The sequence below is a fragment of the Lineus longissimus genome, chromosome 13, assembly GCF_910592395.1.
Source record: "Lineus longissimus chromosome 13, tnLinLong1.2, whole genome shotgun sequence".
In the NCBI taxonomy this organism is placed as follows: Eukaryota; Metazoa; Nemertea; class Pilidiophora; order Heteronemertea; family Lineidae; genus Lineus; species Lineus longissimus.
The window spans coordinates 3,212,293-3,230,296 of NC_088320.1; the positions used below are offsets into that span (position 1 = coordinate 3,212,293).

At 39.5% G+C, this 18,004-nt stretch overlaps 3 protein-coding genes across 16 annotated transcripts in view; 2 read left to right on the forward strand and 1 right to left on the reverse strand.

Annotated features, from left to right (window-relative positions):
• LOC135498032 (CLIP-associating protein 1-like) overlaps positions 1–4,950 on the reverse strand; it is a 45,874-nt gene extending 40,924 nt beyond the window's left edge. For 12 of the 13 annotated variants that reach the window (XM_064788171.1, XM_064788177.1, XM_064788176.1 and 9 more), the window contains exons 1-2: positions 4,693–4,740; positions 3,535–4,002 (exon numbers count right to left, since the gene is read on the reverse strand). In XM_064788171.1, coding sequence (XP_064644241.1) covers positions 3,535–3,711 — 177 coding nt within the window. In that variant the 5' untranslated portion in view covers positions 3,712–4,002; positions 4,693–4,740. Of the gene's footprint in view, positions 1–3,534; positions 4,003–4,692; positions 4,741–4,888 lie in introns of those variants that run through there. The other variant, XM_064788166.1, reaches the window with a different exon arrangement.
• An 880-nt stretch (positions 4,951–5,830) lies between these two features.
• LOC135498080 (proliferation-associated protein 2G4-like) lies at positions 5,831–10,625 on the forward strand. 2 transcript variants are annotated; one of them, XM_064788240.1, is made up of 11 exons: positions 5,831–5,939; positions 6,560–6,688; positions 6,816–6,927; positions 7,206–7,275; positions 7,397–7,489; positions 7,815–8,036; positions 8,223–8,304; positions 8,496–8,547; positions 8,692–8,789; positions 9,015–9,142; positions 9,416–10,625. In XM_064788240.1, exons 1-11 carry the CDS (start codon positions 5,855–5,857, stop codon positions 9,527–9,529), a joined length of 1,185 nt encoding a protein of 394 aa, XP_064644310.1. In that variant the 5' UTR covers positions 5,831–5,854; the 3' UTR covers positions 9,530–10,625. The 2 variants fall into 2 exon arrangements, with proteins under 2 accessions (XP_064644310.1, XP_064644311.1); XM_064788241.1 differs by lacking the exon at positions 5,831–5,939 and adding an exon at positions 6,269–6,485.
• Positions 10,626–11,748: 1,123 nt separating this feature from the next.
• On the forward strand, positions 11,749–16,675 carry LOC135498201 (phosphatidylcholine transfer protein-like). Its single transcript, XM_064788409.1, has 7 exons — positions 11,749–11,804; positions 12,911–13,172; positions 13,562–13,679; positions 13,887–13,978; positions 14,260–14,434; positions 14,750–14,817; positions 15,161–16,675. The coding sequence occupies exons 2-7, from the start codon at positions 13,041–13,043 to the stop codon at positions 15,260–15,262; spliced, it is 687 nt and encodes a 228-aa protein (XP_064644479.1). The 5' UTR covers positions 11,749–11,804; positions 12,911–13,040; the 3' UTR covers positions 15,263–16,675.
• Positions 16,676–18,004: the final 1,329 nt, after the last annotated feature.

Consider the following 18,004-nt stretch of genomic DNA (forward strand, 5'->3'; position numbering starts at 1 on the left):
TACTTTGTACATTTCATACACGACATGGTATGGTCCAGCATTGCCATGGGCGTTCCCAATTCAGAAGGACTTACTCAAATCACATTCACAGTAGGTTCATCCTGAACTTCATGGCCTATATTCCCCAACGTGGCCGGGGTATTTCTTAATGAGATGCAGAAACCTTGGTGGTCAAGATGCAGTCAGGTAAATATGCCCTGAATGAAACTGAGGCTGAGCAAAGCAAGAGCTGAACATGCTGTTTATCAAGAATTGACATGATTCCAGCTCAGTTTTAGTTAAATGCACATGTTTGAACCAGTATAGATTAGATATCCAGCAATAGCCTGAAGGAAGCAAGTTTCTCTAAATAAATTCCCAGGTATCAACTCAGAAGCAAAAGCACTGAAGTTGCTAACCTGACAGAACACCTGTCTTAAAACTACTCCTGTTAAATTACTACAATTTTTTAAACATCTTTTAAGTGTCCACCTGATATCACTGGTATCAGTGACTCATTTCGGAAAACGAAATTTACTACCCAGACAGACAGGAATTTACAAGAAGTCTTCCAGTGGCAGTGCTCTGCTCGCTTCAATGTAGTCACTGACAGGGCGAGCTTTTACCTTTGAAGTTTATACTTAAATGGCCTATTCTGGGTGCTTAGGTCAGTCTTATTCCTTAGATCTTAAGTCGGCAAAACTGGAGCATTATTTATTATTTATTTATTGTATAGTATAGTATAAACTGTAGTCTGAAAAGTGTCTGACTTGGGATACAGTTTTAAAACCAAAACAGCCTTTATTCCATCCCATTCTTGGTTAAAAACACCAAACAGTAAACTAGCATTTCTAAGCTGATTACTCTTTGCCGATCACTCATTTTTTCCAAACGTTTTCACAACTTGCCCGAGAACATTCACTGAATCAAGAATGAGTTAAAACTCATAACAGGTGGCATACAAATAGGAGAAATGTGTGACACTACATGTGACCATTGTACGCGTTCATGTACAAATACCATGCTGTGGACATCTGCAGCCATTGATAACAAATTGATTTCGTATCAGTTCAATAATTCCCAGGTACATCATGTACATCACAACGTAAGCGATACAAAAGCCTATACATTTCATCAGATTCCCCACACATAAAAAATGTGACATCGAAAGCTGACGGAGTGTCGTTTCCCGAGGGTTCTCTTAAATGACGATGAAAGTTATTGTATAGCTTTTTTTGCTATGTGAAGAACAAGAAGTAGAATTTTATCACATTGGGTGATATGAATAAAGACTAGCAAATGCTTTTACTCTGGTTTTGTACAGGAAGGCCTAGTGTAAATGTACATGGAGATTTAGATAAAAGCATTTGCTTGTCTTTATTCATATCACCCATTGATACATTGTGTTACTTTGCCGAAGGGGAGTCACTGGTGATTGTTTTTAAAATGGGGGGGGGGGGGGGTACCATTAGTGAAACAAGGTTCTACCACAATATCCGCAAGCTGTTCAAATTTGAAACGAAGGACGAAATTCTATACTTACTGTACTTTTATACTAGTCAAGAGTGATTCACAAGATGAATGTAGGCCCTCCAACCCCTAGTGATTGTTGATAATTACCACCAAAAGCAAGTGGGACTTCAGGACTTATCACAACGCTGATGGCACCCCTCAGCCTTTTTCTACTGCCTTCATTTGTACTCCAAGATAAATACCAATATCCCTTACTTTCAAAGGATACACTTTGAGTACAATGTGGGCCCAACATTTGGAACACTTAAGAAATCAAAACGACCTCAAGATATTTTGAAATTGACCAAGTTACCAATGTCAACATTATCACCATTTTTTTACCCTGACCTGCATGAAGAACATTTATGTTCATGTTACTTTTAAAAAATGGTCAGAAGGAAAACAAACACAATCATTGTTTTCTGAACTATCCACAAGTAACGAAGCCAAAAAGGGATTCAATTAGTTTTACACTTCCTTTAGCAAAATACTTTCCATAACCTTTTGGAAAAGATTCGTATTTCCCAAAATGGCTTGTCATTGGTCACCTTTGCCGAAGTTTAGATCAGAATAAAAGGCCCCTTAGCCTTGCTTGACGCACAGTGCGTGCTTCACTATCAAAATATTTGCAATCACCAATGCTACATGAAAATGCTGTTTAGAAACCTGTCATATTATAACTGGTTTAATTTTAAAAGCTAGTTTAGTCGCGAAACGGCCATCAATCAAACAAAACAGGGTGGATCGAGCCAACATGCACCTTGGCACTACTTCAGTGAATAATGACAGTTCAGCTTTAAACCAAATCTATGACTGTCTGTGACCGCTGTCTTCCACTACAGCACTAAATACATGCACATGTGTAATTATGGTAGGGTAGCACATGTATGTACATCACTCCTGCAAGTGCAACATCAGTAATTGAGTTTCATGGGAAAACGCTTGATGATTGCACTGCCAGTTTTAATTACCCACCAATTAACAAGTTGCCACATGGCTGATGTTGCTACATCATAGACTAAACATTGCATACAAAGTGTACACATGTAACAACACATTGTTTGTAACTTTCCAGGTTCAGGGACACAACACATACAATGAATGTATGTAAGGTTCAAGGGACTTCATCTCATAAACTGTTGTCAGTACCCAAATAAAGTTAGCACTCCGACAGATTCAAGTAGTTGGAATGAAACAATGAGGCCACCAAACTTTTAGGCCATTTTAAAAGTCAGTCATTGTCAGGTGAATGAAGAGCTCTGACATGCTGACTCACATGAAAGCTTATCAAGGCTCACAGTACGATTAGATGCGATTCATGATGCCTTCAGCAAGAAGAGAATGCCAAGTCCAGATAACACAATGTAAAACATCTCCGAGTATAAAGACTAGCAAATTACCTGTCGAATGCAAGCAGGTTGAAGTGGGTTTTTACAATACAAGTACATGGAACATGCTCACAATAGATGAGATGTAGTTCACCTCCAATCATAAAGATCATGCAACTTTTCGATCAGGGAGAAGGGGGCCTTGCCCTTGTGAAATTGTCGTGTAGGGAGGGGGTGAAGTCATACGTTTTCAATTCAAGCTCCTACATAGCATGTTGTGTCAAATGCGCACTCGATTGCGCTTGCATGGAGTCGGCGGCACTGGTATAGTGGTAGTGATGTTTGAGAATAGGTCAGTGGTCAGCTTTCCACCACTAGACATGCTACACTCAAGTCAGTTATTCCCAATCATTAATTTGATGAAATCTGTTTTGACACTATTTTGACATCCTGACCTGCCCTGGCAGATTTCAAGTTCAAATTCAGCCTTGAACAGCTCCAAATCGATGACCTGAGAACAAAAATAGTTTTTTCATGAACGGAGCAGGTGCAAAGCCCTTGATATGACTATCTTTCATCTTTGGGCTTGCATTGCCAGCTTGATCTGAAAATTTATTTGCTGAGTTCTGAAGAGTTTAACCTAAAACAGGAGACAGAAACATCTAGAATACCATGGCTGTGAAATGAAGAGTAATATTAACAGAAATGTTTGTACCTTGTAGTTACTGCCACTGATCCAATTCGCCAAGCCTTCAGTGAATCTGTCCATCTCCTCACATTCAATTGATGAATCGAGGTCGCTGAGGTGGGCAATGAGGTCATCATAAACCTTCATCCTCTTGGTCGTATCGGAAGTCGCAACATTCGGCAGGAACTTATCTAACGTAGCCATCTTAGAATAGATTGAAATATAAATGCTTTGAGTGTTACACTTTGGTTGACAGTAATCCCAGTATTGGAACAATATCCACAGAAATGCAATGCAAAATGACTTCTAAGTTTGATTGAACACTAATTTGAGATGTATCCACAATGAACAGACTTCAGCACTAAGTCGAGCAGGGTAAAAATGCAGATTGTATCCAATGAAGCCGCTTGTCTGATGTGAGAACCTTCTCTAGTGAGCACATGGCATCACCACAACGTCATTCTGGTGAGACATCCTTGATGACAGTACATATATCTGGAAAGAGAAAAAAATATAACACTTACAGTATTTAGAGAAAATAAAGAACTCAACCAAATGTCTCATGAAATGATGTTCGAAAGGATATTATAGCGGGTGGTGTACATTTCTATGAACCTGAACAGAGGATGGCCTTCCTTTACATGTCACATATCGCAGTGCACCGTGCCATCATCATATCTGGGACCGAGTTCTGAAGTGTAGTATTGAAACCATCTTAATGCTGATCAATAATATCAGAAATACCAAAAATATTAAACGAATCATGAAAAATAGCCTAGCCCCAATGCCATGGGCAATTCACCATTATTGTTCACGCTTGTGCATTTTTTGGTCCGGACAGTGCAGTGTAGTCAAGCAGCTGATATATTCTGTCAGCCAATATGAGTAAGTATGTTAGTGTTTCAGGCCTTTAGGAGAAGAAACCAGCAACATGGTCCCGGTGCCACTGAAAGAGTGGTTGAGTGCAAGCTCAATAATGTCAATGCATCCGACATGTACATTTTGACTATTGACTGTTCACTGTACATTTTTGAAGAGTATAACTGCACAAAAATACAGCAATCAAGCGGATAGACGGGTAAGATAGCATTGAAGAAATGAATAATGACATAAGAAGGAACACTTGGACAAGGAGTAAATATATTTATTTTCTTTCCATGAGATTTGAGCGTCATAAAACCACACCTATGGTCCACAGAAAAGCACTTTTCATCCACATAATTTCAAATTCATGACGTCAAGTCGGAACTATTCGGAGATTTCCGGAATGATTTCCGAAGTGGAAAAACTCTCGAACACAACTAAAAATGATTATCTGAGGACTTCAAACCAAGTATTCTGTGACTAATGATCATCGCTAATATCTAAAAAAAACTATTACCTCATGCAACTCTGCGTTTCAGGCCTACTTCTATAACTGTAAAATTCCCGCCAAGTTGCTTGTCGCGAGGTTCTGACTTTTGAACATCTGGTCTACATGCCCCGTTTTCCCGATAGTGGCGCTACTATCTAATCGTCCTTGCCAATGTAGCCTCGATCCGCTACGCTGTACATCGAGGCTTCGTCCCTTTTGGGGATGACGTATTGGTCTATTTTCCACGAGCATGAATATGTTTATCTGCTATGAGACTTGTCTTTCGATACTGCCTCATGTGTATGGTCTTCCTCCAGTATGCGAACGGCGTTACTTGAAGCATGGAGGTATTATTAATAATACCTCCATGCTTGAAGCATCATTTTACAGAAATATCTATTGATATTGGCAAGTTCTACTACACAGTATAAAATGCAAACAAAACTATACAAGCATGGAGGTATTATTAAGACCTCCATGATACAAGCAATTGAATGGGTTCAAATGACACAAGTAGAATAGCCATCCCTGTTTTGCATACAGTAGTCGAAATTTATCATTTCGTGCAATGTGTTTTTTCAAGACTGATTGTTTTCAACGCACTTCACTAGACAATGTGGTGCTTTCTTCAGATTTATCGGATTCTGATTGGCTGAGAACCTGTGTACTAATGTAGACTGTAGGCTACTGCCCGAAAGCAAGGGGCCCGAAAGGTTCAGGAAAAAAATTAGCGACGGGTGTGACAGCGGATATAGTCCCCCTGGAGTCATAGTCCGGTAGCATTGTATTTGACCAATTAAGCAGCATGATCTATTGTACCACTAACCCTAACCAAAACATTTAGCAATGCGGGCTATTGTTACACGGACTATCAACCCTAGGACTACTATCCCTTGCACACCAGTCATAACAGTGGCGCCTCTATCGGGAAAACCTGGTACATAGATGTTAAAAAGTCATAACCGTTTCGCGAGAGTACACGTGAATTCCAAAATGGCGGATAAAGAAGAAACCGAAAAAACGATCGCCGAAGACATCGTTGTCACAAAATATAAGCTTGCTGGTCGCATTGTAAATGGTATGAAAATGTTGCGACTACATGAAAGAAACATCAGGGAAATTTTCGTTTCAGTCCCTTATGTAATGTTGGAAAAATTCAACTTCCAAAGTCGTAACATGTGTTCAGTCTGTTTGGCGATCATCATATGTGCACTGCATGCATGCATGCATGCATGTGTGCAGTGAATTGTGTGTGTGCACATGCACACTGCATATAACATTGCATGCAGACATTGGGCCATGTCATTTGGTGATTGCAGTTGATTGTGCAACTCGCTCATTTATTGAAAGATCGCACTGTAAGTGTAGTCAGTGTTGAGTGTACTGTAGTAAGTAGGCTCACTCCACTCTTGATCCAGGTCCCTGGCATGCTAGCCCTAGTTGCCTATCAATCGTGCTATTTGAATTTTAATTTGGTGAAATGTTTGTTTTTTATTTTCTCTCAATCTTGAATTCAGTTGAGTTACTGAGTTAGGGGCCTATCCCATGAGCTCGAAATACCTGCATGGACGTTAGTAACTAGACCTAGTGTTAGTGTACTGATGACCGTGCAAGTGATGTACAGGTAAGTGATTTGTTGATATTAATGACAATACTGTAATAAGAATGACTCAATGTTAATGCTATTTTGTGTTTCAGGGGTCCTGTTGGCTGTGATTGAGAAGTGTGTTGCTGGTGCCAAGGTCATTGAAATCTGTGAATATGGAGACAAACTTCTTCTTGAGGAGACTGGCAAGGAATTCAAAGCTAAAAAAGATATGAAAAAAGGTAAAAAGAAGTGAATTATGAAACAAATTAGTGGAATAAAAATGTATTTTGGCAAATTTTACTTCGTTGTACTTTATTCTTGTTATGTTATACCTGTTTGAAATATTACCACATTGTTTTCTTCCAGGCATCGCCTTCCCTGTCTGTATTTCCGTAAACAACTGCATCTGCCATTTCACACCTATTCCGTCAGAGCCTGACAGTAACACCACACTAGCTGATGGAGATCTTGTCAAGATGTAAGTATTGATTATGAAACCTCACATAAAAAACAAAGTGCAGTTTCTGATGCATTTGATAATGTGTTGACGAAATATGGGTAAAAAAATACCGGGCAAGGGTCATTTTGGGGGTAAAAGGTGCACAAGGATCTTCCCTGGACCCTCCATGCCTTGACTATAAGGCACTAAAAAGGGCCCTCTAGCTTGGTAAATGTGCCAGTGATAACAAATCTAATGAGCCTCATAACCATTAATTAATAACTTTCTCTATCGGGATTTCCTTGTTTATTTTTCAGTGACTTGGGTGCACACATCGATGGCTTCCCTGCCTTGGTTGCCCACACACTTGTGATTGGAGCAACAAAGGTGAGTTGGGTTTTGGATTGCACTGCATGTACTTACCTGTTTTCCGAGTTTGTTCGCATGACATGCTAACTTTGAATACGCATTCAGTGTTGCAATTCTTCCTTTTCTTTCAATGTTTCAGGAAAATAAAGTGACAGGTCGTAAAGCAGATGTCATTGTCGCCGCACATAAAGCTTCAGAGGCTGCACTTCGATTAGTTAAACCTGGCATTGAGGTGAGGAGAAACACTTCGTCTCAAAGTGAACTATTGTAAATCCTGCAATGTTTGTGTACCTCTTGTACTCGCGTGTAAACCTAAAGTAACGAAAAAAAAATCTATATAATAATTTCTGTTACAGAGTTGTCAGAATGCTAAGTTTAAGGTATGGTACGCCAAAGATTAACATTCACAAACGACAAAATTAGGTATGTGTAGAACTGAGGTCTAAAAAGTTCTGTGTGAGTGGGCGGGGTCTGTAGATGGTTATACATTCCCTTGTTGTGTTTGTTTCTTAGAGTTATCCAAGTAAGTTCTATATCATCCATGCTTTTCACTACAGAATATGACGGTAACTGATACTATCCAGAAAGTAGCCGATGAATTCGAATGTAAACCAATCGCCGGGATGCTCTCCTATCAACTTCAGCAGCACCGGATCGATGGCGAGAAATCAATTATCCAAAATCCAGATGAGCTGCAGCGAAAGGATCTGGAAAAAGTTGAATTTGAGCAGCATGAGGTTTATGGTGTCGATATTCTAATAAGTACTGGAGACGGAAAGGTGCGTAGTATGTTTTCAGTAAACAGCTGATGGAACAAGAGTCTTTCCTGTCATTGTGTTGCAGGTTCTTGAATAAAACCGGCTGCTGCAGCACAATTTCACCATGTAAAATATTTGTGATCCTACTGATACAGAAATCCAGAACAATTTGAAGTGATCATGACCAACACTTTCTTTATTTTCAAGGGTAAAGATATAGGCACTAGGACAACTGTTCACAAGAAAAAGGTAGAAGAGTCGTACAGTCTAAAATTGAAATCGGCTAGGCGTAAGTTTTGGTCTTATTTTCCTGTCCGCCTTAACAAATGAAGGGTCTTTTGTAATATTGTGATTGATGAGTGCGCAGACCATGAAACTATGTGTATTTAGTGTAATCATTACCAAGAGGCCTGGCAAGGATACTACTAGTGTGTCTGGATGTTTTCAAGATGATTATGTGTCTTTTCACTTACCTTTCAGATTTTTTTAGTGAAGCCACAAAGAAATTTGGAGTTATGCCTTTCACAATAAGGTGAGTTCTTACTTTTAAATCGGTCTCAAAATTTTCCCCTGCGGCCTTTGGTTTACTATTTGCTTGTAGATTGATTATAACGCCCTTTGTATTGGTTTTACTGATGATCAATGTATCTTAAACTTCTTTAAAATTCACTTACAGGGGTGCTGGCGACGATGAGAAGAAGACAAAGATGGGCTTGAAGGAATGTGTAACCCATGGTCTCTTTGAGGAATTCAGGGTTCTGTGGGAAAAAGAAGGTAAAAGGCTGTTTATGATACTTGTACTTATTGCATTGCACTTGATGTTGCGAATAGATTTCGGATGCAAAATTAAGGCATGAAACAACCAAGGATCCTTTGTACAGAAGTTGCCCGATATCGAATTTGGCTGTTTCTGCTGTAGAACCATTGTAAAAATCTGTTTCAAAGGAATGCATCATTGACTATGTCATTCTCACCTCTGAAATAAATTCCCCATTTCAGGTGACTATGTTGCGCAGTTCAAGTTTACTGTACTGCTCATGCCTAAAGGGCCAATGAAAATCACAGGGGGACCATTTGACCTGGAGCTTTATGAATCGGAGCATAGTATTAAAGATCCTGAATTAAAGGTAGGTTGGTGCACATTAAAACGGGCTTGTTTGAGTCATTAGGATCAGATCCTATTTTGTTGTGTTTTGGGGATGTTACGGTATATGAATCGCCTGTGCTTGGCTCTACGTTCCTCAAAATGAATAAGTCATTGGGTTGCTTCTTTTGTTTTGTCTTTTCCTTTCAAAGATAAGCCAATACCTTCACCCACTGTATCCATGGTAAAGGTAGAAAGTGGTTCCGCTCTTGCTTACCCACAACAACCTCCTGTACGATTCAACTTATGATTTCAGACCCTGCTTGCTTCATCTGCCAACCCCAAAAACGCCAAAAAGAAGAAGAAGAAGGCAGAAAAGGAGATGACATCTGGCATGAGTACAGAAACCACCGCCTCAGCTGAGACATAGATCTTATTGCGTAGTTTGAACACCGGGGGAAGAGAGGTTGAAAGGTTTGGAAGAATTCGGTGAACGTCACCCTTGTGATAGTTACGAGCCTGTGTGGATTTTTCTCTGTGGTACTGTGGGTAGAAAGGCAAGGTAAAATCAAAATGGGACATATTGGATATGAACACTTCCTTGATGTGCTAATAAATGACAGATTCTGGATTGGTAATTGAATGAACTGTTTGGGAGAGAACACTTTGCGGTATGGCATTGAGACGCCTCTTTTACCAGAACAAAATGTGGTGGAGGTGGCAAAATATTTTCAAAGGCAATGCTGTTTTATCAAAGAGTAATGTGTAGCTCGATTGATGAGTTTGGCCAGTTTGAACAGGAGCTTCCTCGGAATTAATTAAGCCAGAGAAGGTTTTAATTAATTGCATACCAACTTGCATTTGACACCATGTATGTGCTACTATTCTTTAAATAAAACCTGGTCGACTCTCAATATAGGAAATGAGGATGAGGTTGAAAAGTATTTAGAGATGTGTTTTTGTATTAAGTAGAGATACCTGAATGAATTTATACCTGTGGTTATGGATGAAATTATTTCATAAATTGTGTTTTGTATCTGCATTGAACAGGAAGATTTGTTTCGTTATAATGTTCTCGAGCCATAACAGTTGACTTGTTGACAGTTTCTTCACCATCAACCATCTCACAACTCTTGGAAAAATATTTTTAGGATGAAAGCTTTTGAGGTGTCTCTTGATATTTCCTTTGCCTTTTACTTGAATTAGAGGATTGCTTCAAATACCAACAGAATCCAAAAGATGTTTCGTGCACATTTGAATAACAGAACTACAAATACAATGTAATCACAAGAGTTAATTTCAAAGTGAGCGATCTCAAAAGATGATTCCCCATGACTACAAAACTTTAAAAAAGACTTCTCAGTTGCATTTCCCAGCAAAAAATATTGTTATGGCCTTGGAACATAAGGTAATTGTGTCGTCTGTTAAGCTTGGGTAGGTTATGGAAGAAGTTTCAATCTGTATGTGCTTCTGAGAAGATTCTTTTGTACAGTGAGTCTCTTGGCAATAAACTCATGGGAAAATAATATTGGTTTCTCTTGATAATCTTCCCTCCCTGCTGTCCCATTTGGAACAAAACTCAAATGACCTGGAATTGCATCATTCTATCAAGGGGCATTTGCTACCTCTGTGACAATCATGTCAGTTACTGACAGAGTTAATGGAAATTGCCATCCCAGGATCAGACTGGATGCCAATGGAATAGGACTTATAAAAAGAGGAGGACCACCATCTCATTTAGTAACCATGATACATGTTCATGTATTGTGAACCCTAATTGACAGCAGCATCTCAAATCCCCCTGTGGATGATAAACCAGTCCCCATTTATTGTCCTATTGTTTTCAAGACTTGTTTCATGATTGAAGACTTGTGACACCCGCCCCTTTTGGCATCTTCTCCGATTGAAGACCCAATGTCTCCAGGATCTAAGACTTTTTATCCGATTGAATACGAGTTCTCAATTTGATGCTGATGTGATACCCATTCATTTATTTGGAATCTCCTCCGATTCAAGACCAAATGAGACACTACCGTTTTCACCAACACAATTTAGCGACTGCGAGCGAGAGATGTCAACCTTGTTTGACCAGGCCAACATCTAGAATTGGATGGGCCCATAACAGCAGCTCAGATTTCGAAGTAGTAACCTGGTGATCTGATAAAATTCCCTTCCAATTGCCAACTGCTTCAAACTCAATCTGGTATAAAAGAACAAAAGCTTTCTTTTAATATACTACAGTTTATTTATCGAAAACTAACAACATAAAAATAGAACCCCATCGGCGGAACCCCAAACTGTCCTCTCGATCGTATCCGTACCACGCCACTAGACTGTCTTACAGCGCTCACAGACTCGTCTCCAGTATCGACCACCGGACCTTAGACAACCAATAGGCCTACATGTATGTCTAAAAACAATATTCAGTTAATGGAATTACACTTCGGTCATAGGTGTTTGCTTAATATTGCCCTACTGCCTTTTTCATGAATCAATTTCGAGCATTATGTTTACATACAACGTAGTTATTATGACACGATATATAATGACTCTAAAATGCCAAATAGGGGCCTAGGCCTACTTGCAACTATTACGTCCATCATCACTGAAATATCAGTGTAATAATTGCTCGCTATAAGCTAGGTGATTGCGCCCCTAGGCTAAACCAACTAACAGCTCGACTGCCCCGGAGCTCAAACTTTAATGTGAGTTAGTTGTAATCTTACTCTCTACATACCAAAGTGATTTATCTAGGAATACCGTTGAACTTCACTGAAAACTAATGATGTGTTGATGAGTTCAATGAATCCTTCAATTCCTTTGACTTGTGGTTTTCTTCTTGGCGAACTGACGACGTCCGACAATGACCCTTCCATGTGGGTAGTTGTAAAACAAGAAACACAGAAACGAAACAGAAACACAGAAACGCAGAAACGAAACGCAGAAACGAAAATCAAACGGGTTTTCATAAAAGTTGGAATCAAGCGGCACGCCGATACTTTCCTTGCCCAATAGGTACCGTTGCGTAGAATAGTTTTTTGGCGAAATATTGCGCAAAGTCCAGTAAGCCAAGTACCAGGATCATTCTACAAATCCCGTCTGATGCAGCACTAAATGCAAGGTACGGTACCAGTACATGGGTGAATCATTTCGACGTTATGTGAGGCGTGAGAGACCAATTTTGGCGACTAGAATAGAGTAAAGTGTGGGGGGGGGGGGGGCGGGCACTAGACTTGGACTTGGAGTAACTCAATCTTGCCTGCCCAGCTGCTGCCTTTAAATAGTCCCTTTAAATATCTGTTTATGTTAATGAGGTTGCAGTAGGGAAGTTCAGCCTAGTGTCGTGCACAGGCCATGGAATGTACAAAAGAACAGGACTCGCTATTCGAAGGACTATTTTCTATTTACGCCGTGTAGTACATACATGTAGTGTATTGGCACGATCAAGGCCGGATGCTGCCAATCTGCGCACACGTTGATGAGGCTAAAAGGGGTATTGGGAAATGAGCATTCCTCCTTCCATTCCGACTGAATACCAGTTTTAGTTACACCCGCGTTCGCGGCCACAACCATGGCAACAAGATGGAGTCTGCAGACCAGAATTCGCCACAAGACTGGTTTCTGCGTTTCGTTTCTGTGTTTCTGTGTTTCTGTTTCGTTTCTGTGTTTCTTGTTTTACAACTACCCCTTCCATGTACACCTGCAATGCATTTCCATTTGTATGTAAATAGATCTATTTTTGGACGCAACTCAGTCCCTCACAAACTTGGGTCGATTTCGCCACAACAACGATGATTACTCGTAATTTCAGCGGGCATGACTACGGACATCCAGTGACGCAGCAAAAAGGAGGGACGGTACAGCCAGAGAAGAAGTAGCAACAACTCGCAAAACAGGATCATTGTTTGTTGAGGTTTTTTCTCTGCAAAATTTTTGCCAAAATGAGTGCTTTAGGCTTCACTGATGCGGATTTTCAGTGTGCCTGTGAAGAACTTCACACCCCAAAGCTCACGGAGGAGTGGAGTTTTTTTACAGAATCACACGATATCAAAATTTATCGCAGTTATAATGAGGTTAGAATTTTGACAGTTGTTTATTTCTGAGGGCAGTGAGGCTGCTGCATGACAGCAGTGGCCAGTGCTGTCTCTACTAAGTCACTGTATATACATATCGTGCACAATCAGGCTTGGTGTTAGCATTGTGATGGCATTAGTCTTAAAACGATGAAGAATAGGGCCTAACCTGCGCGTGCTGTGCCACACACCTTATAATGAATGTCAACGAGACGCTGCAACAAGGTCTAGGGATTGCATGATCGAGGAGGACGTGTCTCTACGTTCTTGACTAAAAAAAACGGATAAAAGACTTCTGAATCAGTTAATTGATTGATTTATTGAGAAGATCTATACTGCATGGCCTTGGCCATTGGTGCAGCATTCAACCAAATATTTCTTAATTGCAGATTTCTGGCCTCTATTCCTACAAAGTTTACGGAGAATTAAGAGAAGTCTTACCAGAAGTGTGTTCAGATGTTTATATGGATTTGGAATACAGAAAAAAATGGGACAGCTATGTCAAAGGTATACGAAAGTTTTTTAAAACTCGTCGTTAGGCAATGTGCAGTTCATTCCTGTGCTATGCTTATTCTCTGTCCAATGAAGAATGTTAAAACGAATCTTCCTTGCAGTTAATTTACATTAAAAAATGTATGATAATTAAGTTACAAGACATGTTAGAAATAGAGTGAAATCATTTGGTGAAGAAAATTGTAGCTTGTCTACTTTCAGATCTATATCAATTGGATCGAAGTGAAGAAACAGGAGGGAACAAGATCATCTATTGGAATGTGAATTATCCAATGATGATGTCAAACAGAGATGTATCTTTTTGGGTTTAGATATTTTGATACAACCCAGGACGAGAGTGAAGCTACTTACTTGTCGAGAACAATTCTGAAAGTGCGTAATCAAATTCAAGTTTCATTGTACCTCCTGGTGGCAATGCCAGGACAAAATTGTTGACTGGGTTTGACGGGTCTTATTTTTAAGGGACACTTTCTGTATGGCACATTTGGCCAAAGATTTATCAGAGTCCCTCCCTCACTCAGACTGAGTAAACTTTGGAGGTAAAACCAACAATTTCCTCCTTGACCCATTCTAGTATGTTTACTCTAGAGAACTGCGTGTGGTAGACGACAATGATGGCAATAAAATTTGGGTGGTTCTCGCCAAAAGTGTTCCAGTTGCCAGTATTCCTAAGAAGTCTGGTGTGATACGGGTTGATGATTACTTACAGAGCTGTGCTTTGACCACGAATAAAGCAGGAGGAACCAAAGGTGAAATTCACTACTAATTGATTTTGAAGAATCTCGTTCATGTAACATGTAACATGTAAGACCCCCACCAAGTGAGAAACACGAGAAGGTTGCAAGGAACTCTACCTCTGGCCAAATATTGAGTTGAGGCCAATAAACCCAATTGATGCCTAACTGTAGTGGCATGTGAACAATGCTCATCCCACCGTGGATGAGGATTACTCCCTGGAAAATAGGGTGTAAGTAGAAGAAGAGGAATAACAAGCAATGATCTGCATCTATTATTATCACTGCAGTGATATGCATGTACAGATTCAGTCTTCTTCGTTTTTACAGCATTTATGAAGTACTATGACAATCCTGGTGGGATGATCCCAACATGGCTCATCAATTGGGGAGCAAAGGTAATTAATCGACTGCCTATTCTCTTTTTTTCAAATTGCAGCAAATTGGGATGCAATATCTGCGAAAAGCCAATGCACTCGAAATTTGCAGGAATGAAGCAGGCATTGCCAGGAAATTGCCGAAAATCCTAAGGCAGACCTAATGTTGAAGTTCTGATTTAGAGATTCTGAAACCAAGAATCTGCAGTAGAAATATATTGACATCAACAGGTCATGTCAGTCAGCACTTCTTGTTGAAATGTTCTTGTACAACAGGCAATGAAAGCTTGTGTGGTTATCGGAATTGTTTTGCAAGTCTCACCTATGAGCATATCTGCCCCTAAGAACTCATTTCATTTTTCAGACGGGTGTTCCATCGTTCCTCACCTCAATGCAAAAGGCGTGTCGAGGTTATGCGAAATACCTCAAGGAGAGAGAAGAAAAGGAACAGGCAGCAGGAAAATGATGAAGTGTATTTAGGAATGAAATCTTTGATTAATGTTGTTTTATGCAAGGGAGCCTTACCATGAGTACATTCGTAAATGTTTTGTCTGCATCGTCTGGGGCTCTGGAGCGCAAACTACTGGTTGGATTTCTTTCAAGTCATGTTTTTATAGATGCCCAATGATCACTCCAGGGATCACCTCAAAAAGTTATATTTTGTTTCTGGATATTTCTCATTTATAATTGGTGTAATGGTAGCATCATTCCTACCAGCCCAGTCTAAAGGGAAATTCACAGAGAAATTCAAGTAGTGGTTTGTACGCCAGAGCCTGATGCAGACAAAACATTCACAAATGGAGTATAAGACATTCCTTTCCATCAGTAGAAGCAAACCACGATCTCTAATAAGTAGTTCTGGATTCCCTTTTTACCCGTGTCACTTGATATTCATGGCATGTATTGTTATCTAGTGATTGAAGTATTTTGTAGATCATGGTATGGTGTTCAAGACCAATCTTTTCTAGTGTAAGTTTTTTTTCAATTCCTTTGGCTGTGAGTAGTCCCTGTAAACTATATAGCGATATGAAGCTAAACTAGAGCCTTTAGTCCAAACATGTAAATTGTTATAATCCATCCAGTGTATAAGTTTGTAGTCAGTATTGGTAACAAAAAACATGGCCGCTGGAAGGAAATTTTGGAAAGTCCTTTTGAAAGCATGCAAAATTCCCTTCCAGCGGCCATGTTTTTTGTTGTTGACGTTTTGAGAGGTGTCTGTACTACTACTGTTCAGAAAATTCGTGATATTTCTTTAATTAACTATTAAAATTATCGATTGTTTGTGTTGACATATTCATAATCTTTGTATCACCCTTCACATAATAAACTTAATCTTTTATTCAAAAAATGTTTTAAAACATCTTAATTTGCCTTAAGTCGGTCTGGTTTTTGTTAGTTAGAATTCTGAGAATTACATACTTTTATTTCTTCAAAATCAAGGTACTAAAATTTAATTTTTCAAAACATTTCTATCTGAGCATTTGCTGCAATGATCGGTCCAATATCACTTTAGATTTCAGGAAAATCTCCACTAATAAAAAAGTGTGAGCCAAAAAACGTGGTCTGTAAGGTCTTTGGTCTGCGTGGCTGGTCACAATTGAGTTTTTGCTATTACTATTAGCTATGCAATTTATCAATCGCGGAGATTGTTCATTTATTGGAACAGACAACTCGAAACAAAACGATTTTACCAGCTTATTCTGGTCTCAACCTCAAATATGTATCTTTGGTCAATTGCAAATATTTTATTCCTTTCGGTATCGGTTACAACTTATCTCATATGATCCTGAACCTCAAGAATGTTGGGACAGTCAGAACATAGGCACTCTTTATATTTACAGGTTTTCATGTATTTACAGTAGTTTTAGGCAAATAAAGTGTCAAGTTTTAAAAAAAACCATTTGCTGTGTGTTCTGTGAGGAGCTCCATCCATGGACATCATTTCGATGTATTGTTTTGTTGCTTAAACTTCAAACATCAAGATCGAAGATATAGAAAACTGCAGCGATATGATGTTACACATTCAACCATCCGTCCTCATGTTATGGAAGATTGAGAGCAAGTGATTAGAACTGTGGAATCGCTGCCGAACATACACATACCCTTAATTGAATACCCTTGCTTAATGCTTCTTCAGAAGCTACTTGATATTGGCCTGCAGATCAATATCAGTCACACCATGAAAAGGATATGTGACCTAATGTCGCATTTGGGGCATGTGGTCTTGGGGATGAGAGATGACCCCCAGGCCTCGGCCACAGCTCATATGCAACCAATAAAGTGATGGATTAGTTTTCCCATCCGGGCATAGGTCGTCCATGGTCTTCTACCTTCTGTGAACTCATTCTATTGGCTTGCCTCCATGTTAACCTCCCAATAAAGAGAGCAGCTGCCTCTATTTGCCTCCACGACAGCTGAATGGACTTCACCTTGCCATAAAGTATGTACTTTATACAAATAAACACAAAGAGTCTTGTTTAAGCAGCAATTTTATTGCCAAACTCTACTCGAATATAGGAGGATGTTACACATCCTACAGTACAAGTAGTTAGTTACAATGAGTAAAATTTTCCCTATAACAGACATAAATATCATCTAGTGAACTCAATGCCTTGAACTTAACCCTTATCTTCCATGTTTCAGACAATTGGGCCAAAATCATTTTTTCGGGACTCAACAGTGACCTTAAAATATTTGCCCTTGCCCTCCTATGTAGATCAATGGTGCAAGATTTGAACAGATTCATAAAATTTGAGGGGGTCACTGAGAATGACTAGTATCTTCTTTGTTCCCCCCACCATCAACCCACCCAATGCTGTCCCAGACACTGACACACATGAGTTTCTGAACAGTACTTTTCCAAAAAGAACCAGGATGTTCTTTTCACAGCATTTTGCAACATTTTTTAAAGCACAGATCTTTGTTTTTACTTACTCACATACAACAAGGCAGCAGTCGACATTTCAATCACCAAATATTCTTAACCTAGACATCTAATTGGCCACACAAGAATAAATTGTACTCCCAGGTACAACAATTTCAAACCCAAAATCAAGCCTCATGTCAGAGTTGGGCGTCAGACTAAATGCAGACAGAACTGCATGATAGCACTCTTCACATTAGCAGACTGCTGTTTACACATAATCATCTATCAACCCACATCAATAATACAGGGTATCTCAGAATGAACGAAAGGTCACATATAGCA

Coding starts and splice junctions, on each gene's coding strand:
- LOC135498080 (XM_064788240.1), top strand. CDS start 5,855: ATGGCGGATAAAGAAGAAACCGAAAAAACGATCGCCGAAGACATCGTT. Junction 6,689..6,815: donor TAAAAAAGATATGAAAAAAG/GTAAAAAGAAGT, acceptor GTTTTCTTCCAG/GCATCGCCTTCCCTGTCTGT. Junction 8,305..8,495: donor AAAATTGAAATCGGCTAGGC/GTAAGTTTTGGT, acceptor CTTACCTTTCAG/ATTTTTTTAGTGAAGCCACA.
- LOC135498201 (XM_064788409.1), top strand. CDS start 13,041: ATGAGTGCTTTAGGCTTCACTGATGCGGATTTTCAGTGTGCCTGTGAA. Junction 13,173..13,561: donor TTTATCGCAGTTATAATGAG/GTTAGAATTTTG, acceptor TCTTAATTGCAG/ATTTCTGGCCTCTATTCCTA. Junction 14,818..15,160: donor TCATCAATTGGGGAGCAAAG/GTAATTAATCGA, acceptor TTCATTTTTCAG/ACGGGTGTTCCATCGTTCCT.